At 38.5% G+C, this 10,000-nt stretch overlaps 1 protein-coding gene across 1 annotated transcript; it reads left to right on the top strand.

Moving 5' to 3' along the window:
* The first annotated feature begins 741 nt into the window (after nucleotides 1–741).
* LOC125029026 (T-complex protein 1 subunit epsilon-like) lies at nucleotides 742–6,423 on the top strand. Its single transcript, XM_047618749.1, has 5 exons — nucleotides 742–964; nucleotides 4,173–4,398; nucleotides 4,545–5,530; nucleotides 5,717–5,897; nucleotides 6,101–6,423. Exons 1-5 carry the CDS (start codon nucleotides 860–862, stop codon nucleotides 6,223–6,225), a joined length of 1,623 nt encoding a protein of 540 aa, XP_047474705.1. The 5' UTR covers nucleotides 742–859; the 3' UTR covers nucleotides 6,226–6,423.
* Nucleotides 6,424–10,000: the final 3,577 nt, after the last annotated feature.

Consider the following 10,000-nt stretch of genomic DNA (forward strand, 5'->3'; position numbering starts at 1 on the left):
TGTGTGTGTGTGTGTGTGTGTGTGTGTGTGTGTGTGTGTGTGTGTGTGTGTGTGTGTGTGTGTGTGTGTGTGTGTGTGTGTGTGTGTGTGTGTGTGTGTGTGTGTGTGTGTGTGTGTGTGTGTGTGTGTGTGTGTGTGTGTGTGTGTGTGTGTGTTGTGTGTGTGTGTGTGTGTGTGTTAGAATTTCTGGTTGGTCGTATCCACTGGCTTATGCTTTGAGAAAAAGGCGTTCGAACAATAATGAATGCTCTCTCCCATGTATATGTGAGCGCCCGTAACACAAAGGTATTAAATATTCACACTGCATATACTTTCACATTCCGAAAGTTTGTGTGTGTAATATTAATAAAACCAAATGAACATCCTTACATGATGACCAGTATTTCAACAACAGATATTATTCATATTTTCAAAGTAAAAACTTTTATATATATATACATATATATAAACATATGTATACACACACACACAAATGTATATAAATATATATATATATATATATATATATATATTTATATATATATTTATTTATATATGATGAAAGCCGTTTTAGCTCCGAAGAACTTTTTTGGAGAAATGACCTGCGGAGGGAGTTTTATATAATGCATGGAGTCATTCTATGGTATATTGTACTCCATAAACACAATTCTTTTAAACCCGCGCCAAAGTCAAACTGTGCGGCGAGTCGAACGTTCCAGATGATTCTAGGGATTGTTTTGGTCTGCGAGTTTCCGCTTCGGCCGACAGATGGCGCAGTGACCTGTCCCGGCAGGAGAACGACGTTGTGCTGCCGCCGGATCCCTCGCTCCATCACAGAATATCTCCTTCATCCGTGCCTTAGCCGGCCTGAAACACCATCATGTCGGCGGTGGGTCAGCTCGTCTTCGATGAGTACGGGAAACCGATCATCATCCTCAAGGACCAAGACCAGCAGAAACGCCTCACGGGAATCGATGCTCTGAAGGTGAGGGGCGGCGCTGTCACAATGGGGCCCAGGTGCTTTGCTATTATTGATTTACTTAGGAAACTGATGGCGTTTTTCATTTTGGCTAAGGCGAATAGCTGTATTAGGGTGGTAAAATTCTACAAGGCTAGTTGGGTCTTGGGTTTTCAGTCACAAAGGGACATAAAATGGGGTGAAATTAGTGCAGACGGGCGGACGGTGGGGCAGGATGACTCACAAGGGAACACGCCCGCACCGGATAACAATGCGAAATAACATGCGTTTTATAAATTCTGATTTCTTAGCTCCTGTTTGATTGCCATTTCATGAAAATCACGTTCATGATCATCAGTCACATGGAAGATACTTATCGAACTGGAATCCAGAATAATATGCGTAATGAGTCATTCCTATATATTCAGACGTAACATAGCAGAATCACCTCGACCAATCGGATGCTCAATGAAATGCTTTGATGAAACACCGTGGCCTTAGTGTTGCGAGGTTATTGCAAATGATGACATGTCAAATTAGAGGCATTGTCTGTATACTAATATCTTTGATGCCCACGAGTTTGCAGACATTAGCAGTTCTTTTCATCCACAGCAGGTATTAAAGTGTCCACTATTAAAGAATCCTTTGTACCAATATTGAGAGTGTGGATGAATTAAGCATAACATTGATAGTGGTACTTCATACCCAAAAAAAAGGTAAATCTTGGGAGCACACCATTGTACTCCAGTCGTGACTCCTGCTCAAATTATCACAATTCTACATCAATCAGTGTTAAGGCAAAGGCAAATAGACCATCTCTACATATATTGGCAAATATTTGGTATTTGTTACCGAGAAGGACGTACTTTCCAGAGACAAAATCCCCAACCCAGGGTATCATGCAAACCCAATACCCAAATCCAACCTTTCCTACCTTCTACTTATTCCCTAAGCAGGAGAATAAGTGTTAAGTAAACTAGCACAAAGTACCAATCTACTAAAAATGCAACATTAAAAACTCAGGCTATGTGAGGGTTTTGTGGACTTTGTCTCTGAGCAGTGAGACGCAGCGGAAATTTTCATTTTATGGTAAATATGAGGCCGGAGAAGCTGTGCCTGTATTGTTTTTGGTGCTATTTCTTATGTTCTAGAGGGGAATGGACACTGCCATCTTATATCTCTTTGTTGCTCTTGGTAGCATTAACCAAATATTTTGATGCACGTAGAACAAGGCAGGTTAAATGATTGGCTGGATGAAATGTAACATGTGATTATTTATTATTATTTATAATCTTAGCATTTCATGATAGATGTCATTATTGAAGTGTTTTAGAAATTGTTAAAACTATTGATTCCATGCACTGGTTAGTAACCTTGTATATAATATAAAAGATCCCCTTTTTTATATTTAACTTCAAACCTGCACCAGTAGTATCAGGACTGATAAACTAGGTTGTAAAACATTTTCAGTCTCCAGGTAAAGTTTGTGGCAGATGCAGAAATTTATGTAGCATTCCACTAACACATCTGAAATACAAGAAATTCAACAAGCTTTAATTGAAGATCCTTAAGGATATATGTAACACAAATATAGTGACTACTTCTACTATCCTGTTAACCCCTTCCCAACGGGTCACTCCTATAGGTGTCATAACAAACCGCTCGAAATGTGGCGTGCGGCGGTCTGCTGTGGCGGCGCGCCAAAGCGCTCTGAGGCAGTGATTCGGCTTGATGTACCAAACTCACGTGCTCAAAGTCGGCGCATTACCGTGGTTTGCCAGAGCGTAGTTTTTTTTTTTTTTTTTAGTTTTCTACACCCGTCACCAATGGGTTAAGTTGAAATAATTTGATCTTACTAGCCCAATGCCACTGGGGATGATGTGCATATATGCTGTGCCCACTGTGAATTTAATTTGTCTTTACACACAAACATCTCCACAGGTACTAAGTTGCTAGAATTATGAGTAATACCTGTTTCAGCTGTTTATCTGTTTCTTAGATATTTGGAAATATTTTCTTGGGTATTGTATTGCTGTTAGTAATATCAATGACATTATAATAGTTGTAATGTCTGAAATAATAATAACAGCATTGATATTGATAGCATTAGTAAAAACACATTTTTCCTGGACACTCAAGGAAAAATATGAAGTCATAAGGAATACCAATTGACTCCTTTGTTGCTAAGTTTGTATGGAACCATCTGTTTGCAGACATTTCACAAAACAATACTACATGGGGTAAATCACCTAACATGTCTACTTTCAATTTAGAACGGTTTGATGATCATTAAGCCTGATTAATTGTTTAATATCCCTAAGAATTTTTGCACTTCAGATTGCAAACTAAGAGTACTGGATTATTTTTTAAGTACCCCTCAGATTTTAGAGGCTTTTTAGCCTCAAAGGCTCGAGGATAGACAGTGTACCCTATACTTTCAAGAAAATTCTTTTCAAGTTAGTTGGAAATTATTGGTCACATGCAAAACCACGGTTAAGAAGAAATAGGCATTCAGATTCATGGATCTCTTTCCAAATTTTTTTTTTTTTTTTTGCTCATTTACTTGTGATGCCCATTCTTTTCAAAGTCTCAGATAAAACCTGTTTTTCATCTGAAGATTTAAAGTCATGTTTAGATAATTGGCTCTTTATATATTGAATATATTTTATATAAGCTTTAGTTATCAATTTGCCAACTGTATTTTATGAGAGCGTTAAAAATCCTAGAGGTGTCATAAATCATTTGGAGACTTGCTTGAAATGTGTGTAATTTCCCACAAGATGGTGGGTACATGGTTTGCTTATATCATTGGTGAAACCATGAAGTTTATAAGTAAAGAGGTTTTCCTTTCCAGTTTCTGTTGCTAGGCTGAAATACCCTGTGGAGGTTTTATTATTATTTAAAGTATATAGTCTACTAAGATGCAGTTTTCTCTAGTAACTACTTGAAGATGCAATTTGGAATCGGTGTAGTGTGTTAGTAGAAATTTAAAGTAAACCATTGCAAAGTTATTTGTTGATCATTTAAAATATTAAAGGATAAGATGTCCCGTGCTTAGATGTGTAAAAATAATTGTATGGCAATACAATTGCCTGAAGAGACTTGAACATGGCAAATAGTTTTTTTTTTTAAGTAGATGGTTAAGAGGAGATAGGGTAGTAACTTTTCTTTCTCCTTTATGCAATATTTATTTAATAATGGTAAAGCAGCCATTGACTAAACTTTTTCTTTCCAGTCACACATTTTGGCAGCCCGCAGTGTGGCCTCCATCTTGGCCACCTCATTGGGTCCCAAAGGGCTAGATAAGCTGATGGTGAGCCCTGATGGAGATATCACTGTCACTAACGATGGTGCCACCATCCTGAAGATGATGGATGTGGAGCACCAAGTTGCCAAGCTCATGGTGCAGTTGTCGCAGTCTCAGGATGACGAAATTGGTGATGGAACCACAGGAGTTGTTGGTAAGTTAACCTTTGCAGTTTGAAAGGATCTACTCTTGAATTAAAAGAAAGTACTTGCATCTTGAAGAATATATATATATTTTTTTTGAATATCCAGTATATGTGCAAGAAGAGATTGTGGTTTTTAAATTTTCTTTTCTTTTCAGTTTTGGCTGGAGCCCTATTGGAAAAGGCTGAATATTTGTTAGATAAGGGCATTCACCCCATTCGAGTTGCTGATGGCTATGAACTGGCTGCTAAGAAGGCTATTGAGCATCTTGAAAAAATTGCTGATGAATTTCCAATTGATTTAAATAATACCGAGCCTCTAGTCCTAACAGCAATGACTACCTTAGGTTCTAAGATTATCAACCGCTGTCACAGACAAATGGCTAAGATTGCTGTGGATGCTGTTATGGCAGTGGCAGATCTTGAAGCCAAAGATGTCAACTTTGAATTAATTAAAGTTGAAGGCAAGGTTGGAGGCAAGCTGGAAGACACCATGTTGGTGAAAGGTGTAGTTGTAGATAAGGACTTCTCCCATCCACAAATGCCAAAGGAGCTCAAGGATGTTAAACTAGCTATCCTTACCTGCCCCTTTGAGCCCCCCAAGCCCAAGACCAAGCACAAGCTTGAAGTCAGCACTGTTGAAGAGTACAAGGCTCTTCATAATTATGAGCAGGAGCAGTTTGTGTCCATGGTTGACAAAGTAAAGGCTGCTGGTGCTACTCTTGCCATCTGCCAGTGGGGCTTTGATGATGAAGCCAACCACCTCCTGCTGCAGAAGGAACTCCCAGCTGTACGATGGGTTGGAGGCCCTGAAATTGAGCTTATTGCCATTGCCACAAATGGAAGAATTGTGCCTAGATTTGAGGAACTTTCACCAGAGAAGCTTGGAACTTGTGGAAAAGTGAAGGAATTGTCCTTTGGTACCACAAAGGACAAGATGTTGGTGATCGAGCAGTGTCCTAATACCAAAGCTGTCACAATCTTCATCAGGGGAGGAAACAAAATGATCATTGAAGAAGCTAAGCGCAGCATCCATGATGCTCTGTGTGTGGTCAGGAATCTCGTCAGGAACAACAAGATTGTGTATGGAGGAGGTGCTGCTGAGGTTTCATGTGCTCTGGCAGTTTCTGAGGAAGCAGACAAGGTAAAAGATGTGTTTTAATAGTCTAAATTTCTGTCAAATCTGTACCATTTTTGTATTCATAGATGGGTTCAGGTTAAATGAGTTTTAATTGCAAAGGGAGTTTAAAAATTAGAATTCAATATAGGTTCATAAGTGAACTTTTGTATAATGAGGTATAATATTAACTTATTTTTAATTCTCTATCAGATCTCAACACTTGAACAATATGCTTTCCGTGCCTTCTCTGATGCTCTGGAAAGCATTCCGCTTGCCTTGGCAGAGAACTCAGGATTGTCCCCCATTCACACATTGACTGAGTGCAAGGCACGACAAGTTACAGAGAAGAATCCTGCACTGGGAATTGACTGTAACAGCAAGGGCACATGTGGTCAGTATCCACCAAATTAGGCTACCAATTTGTGATTTAATAAATCGTTAATATTTGTAGTGTGTTGTCATAGTTGAAAAGCTAATGTTATAAGAATACTTTGCTTTATAATTAATTATGCTAAAGTCTTGCATGCATTTTTATTTGAAATGCTGATCTCATGTCTGATTGCCCAAGGTAAACTTTTTTATATTGTTACACAGATATGAAGGAGCAGCATGTGATTGAGACCCTGCACAGCAAGAAGCAACAGATCCTCCTTGCTACCCAGCTGGTAAAGATGATCCTGAAAATTGACGATATTCGCACACCAGGAGAGATGCATTAAGATCTCCCAGAAAACCTAACATCAAATGGCCTTCAGTCTCCTGTTACTAATTTTTATTACGTCCTTGCACTCTTACTCCTAATGTGGTACTGTACTCCAAGAAGACACAGTATGCCATTTGTATCTTTTTATTTGGGATTGTATTCTAATGCTTATCTCATCCCCAGTGCTTTAAATAATAATAAAAAATATCACAAATTTAGGTGTTTAAATCCACTTTTAGAAATGAAGTTGGTATTCAAGAGGATAAGATTATACATGATGATTTTCTAAGTTAAAAGTGTGGATGGCTAGGGAAGTCGGATTATCTATTTACTTGATATTGAAAAAGTGTCATGAATTATTTTCATGCAGAACACAAGGCTTCCTTCATTCCAGTGCCAATGATATTAGTTGCAACAACTTATCATTTACTTTGACAAAAACGACCTTGCAAATTATAAAGCTGAGCTGAATGTAAGTTAGTACTGAAGTGTTCACTGCACATATGACCGTATAAGACGTGTTCTGACAAGAATTCTCAACTTATCTTCTGGCCTGTACATCTTGGAAAGGTTTCCGAGGAGGATATCAAGTAACGAAGCATACAAGAAGAAAAAATGCAAAATTATCTTGAAGTAGCAAAAAAAAAAAAAAAACCTGTTGGATAGCTATTTTCGCAACATGGCATTAATTTTGTGAACATTTCCTTTTTCGAACATAGCACTACTAACGGATGTAAGCAAAGTTCAAAATCACTGAAAGTGCCATTTTCCTATGTATTTTTTTTTATAAGTTTTTGATGTTCAGAATAATGACAGAATAATGACAAAATACTCATTCTTAAAAAAAAAAAAAATCAATATTTGTTAGCTGATTGTTACAAAATGAAAAATGTTGAAATATTTACTATTTCCATTAAGTCGATGCATTGTCTCAGACAGAATACTTAGTACAGCTATATTTCAATTCAATTGAAAAAGTATCAAGGAAATTTCTTAACATTCATTATGAAACTGGATATCGAAAACTAAAAATAATTATTGTTTATCATTGTATAAGAATATGAAAAGTAAAATTTGGAAATATTAGTTGGGAATACGTAATAAACAACAGCATGTAAGAAATTGCAAGTAGTGAAATATTTAACGTGTTTTCAAAGTCGTTCGCTGATAATGCTTACAGCATGTGTTTTAATTCTTTCTCTGCACCCACTAGCTTCCCAACTTTCCTGATAATACCCTTTTCATCGGCTGAGTATACGCTCTGTATCCTATGTTCAATACATCCACGATATTACATCTGTCTCCTTTCTTTCTTCAGTGATAAAAATACCCAATCTTCCAGTCTCTTATTCACCGAAATCAAACTAATGCCAACATGTAGTACAGGTACTTGATACTCCTTACAATGTAAGTAAAAACTATATCGAAAGTCGGAGAAATTAGCCATTATTTTAACCCACCATTTCAAGCAACCTCCCTAATCACTCCTATCTGATCCTAAGCTCTCACCGCGATTAATATTCCTTTCCTTTTCCTTCTCTTCATCTTCTGTCCACTAATCCTAATTGTTAATTATTTTTCTTCCCTTTTCGCCACTATTATAATGCTATATGATATTTGATGTATGGCACATCTATTTGTTTTGACCACTAATCATTCTGGAAATCTACAAACATCGCCTTATTGAACCAAAAAACTTTTTTACTTGCGGGCTTCGACCCAAGCCCCACCCTGTCGCCATATTTTGATGGCCTTCGATGTTGACGGGGCAGAAAATGTTCAATAAATAAATGAAAATAAATATTTCAAGCTAAAGAACGTATGTTTGGATCGTATTATTTTAGCACTAAAGAATTATATCGAAACTTTCCCAACAGCTATTACCCATAGTTGCCAATAACACTATAATGAAGGACACATTAGGACACATGTCTTATTACCGTACACCATGATCTTCATAATGTGTGGTTATTCATTATTATAGATCAGATCTTTCCTGATAAGCTAGAGGTGACCATGAACCTGTCTGGCGGCTTGTCAAGGACTATCGTGGATGGAATCCCCCGCTCTGATTGATTGATTATTCACTGTGGTATAAGAATAACATAAGTGCTACGTAGTTTTTGCGAGAATTTACTTGGTGAGAGAGGCAGCTCCCTCGGCGTATTTGTCTCCTGCCATCCCCTAAGTTCGGATCCAGGATTTCAAGCAAAGGATGGGAGTTCACATGGATACGTTGGTGGGTTTGGAAATTGAAAATTCATGCTCCCATATACATTTTGTTGCATTTCAGTGGAACAAAAATATTTATTAAATATATTAACACACTTTACACATTAAAAAGATATGTAGGTATGATATACATTGCACACTGCTCATTTTTTCCTGCAATTCAAACCTATTAGACCCCTGCTAGGATGCCCACCAATTGCACTGGTTGGCCATGACACAACACAATATGATTCTGCTTTGCAGCTAGTGAAGAGGATGAGACAAATGTTATCCAAGGTGCATATCTTGAAAGGTAATTCCTCTCTATTCCCCCCCAATCCCTTGCCCGTTGTTGTCGTGGGGGGGCTTAGGAGGCGGAGACTGGGACCCAATGCTGGGGAACTCCCCAACCTTGGGACTCAGCCCTCGACTCAACAAATTTTGCATGGTCTTTTTTTCCCCCTCCTACTTTTTCCTTTCTGTCCCTTCACCAACCCCTTCTACTATCCACTTCCTAAGGTGTGAGAGCCGTGCTGAAAGGATGAAAGGCTGACTTTGTGCCAGTCCTGAACGGCCTGAGGGAGCCATGGGCACGGTATTCCCCTGCTTGTCTAGCCCTTTCCCCTCAAGCGACCCTGAGGGGTGGACCGTTTCTCTCCCCAATATACTCCAGGCTTATCATGGCCAACAATGAATAACCATTAACCATACCATTATTAGATGCAATTAGGCTTGCCTCTTCATCAAATAGCTCCACCAATTCAAACTCGCCCGATTCCCTGACCCCAGGCTCTCCTTTGACCACGGCTCTGAACACTACAACTAATACCCCCTCCTCAATGCCGACTAGTACAGTATCCACCCTAATCAAAACCCCAGGAGACATTTCTACTCCCAATATGCTCAACTTCAACAACTATACCCCCACAACCTTCTTCATCAACTACCCCATCCTCCCTTATTACTACCTTACAACCTTATTGTCCACCTCCCCATGACACTACCTCCCTCAACACTACTCCCTCTTCCACATGCCCATCTCTACAAAATTCACATTTTGCTTTGCCAACCTGTTTTCATTCTTCAAATGCAAATACATCCTTTACTTGATCTAACCCCTATACATTACCTTACCCAACCTTAACCCATTTACTCGTCAATTCCTTTGCCTAACTTTGACAACTAATCACTAACTCAACCACCCTTCATTACCATTTACTATAGTGCTACATGACCTTAGATGTCTAGCACATTTATTTTGCTTTTAACCATTAACCATCCTCTCTATTCACTTCTCTTTCAAATTCATCCTTCCTGACTGTTCAGCAGACTTGGTGATCCATATGCCATTAGTCAAGTTGGCCGTTTGTTTCTGTCCACAAATGAACATGCAGATACTTATGTCCCTGTAACTTTCGGGTATTTTCCTTTAGAGGTACCAAAATGTTCTTCAGGACTGTTCAACATAGTAATCTGAAACAAGACCTAAATTACCGAATATTCCCCGGATCATCCTTGTGGTTTTTCCATCTTAACTCTACTTAACTCTACTTGTATTCAGTTAGATAACAGATTTTGAC

The sequence above is a fragment of the Penaeus chinensis genome, chromosome 9, assembly GCF_019202785.1.
Source record: "Penaeus chinensis breed Huanghai No. 1 chromosome 9, ASM1920278v2, whole genome shotgun sequence".
NCBI lineage: Eukaryota > Metazoa > Arthropoda > Malacostraca > Decapoda > Penaeidae > Penaeus > Penaeus chinensis.

What these genes read in the sequence shown, in the direction of transcription:
- LOC125029026 (XM_047618749.1), top strand. Translation starts at nt 860, where the DNA reads ATGTCGGCGGTGGGTCAGCTCGTCTTCGATGAGTACGGGAAACCGATC. An exon ending in TGGAACCACAGGAGTTGTTG is followed by an intron (nt 4,399 to 4,544) that starts GTAAGTTAACCT and finishes TTTTCTTTTCAG; the next exon opens with TTTTGGCTGGAGCCCTATTG. An exon ending in TTTCTGAGGAAGCAGACAAG is followed by an intron (nt 5,531 to 5,716) that starts GTAAAAGATGTG and finishes ATTCTCTATCAG; the next exon opens with ATCTCAACACTTGAACAATA.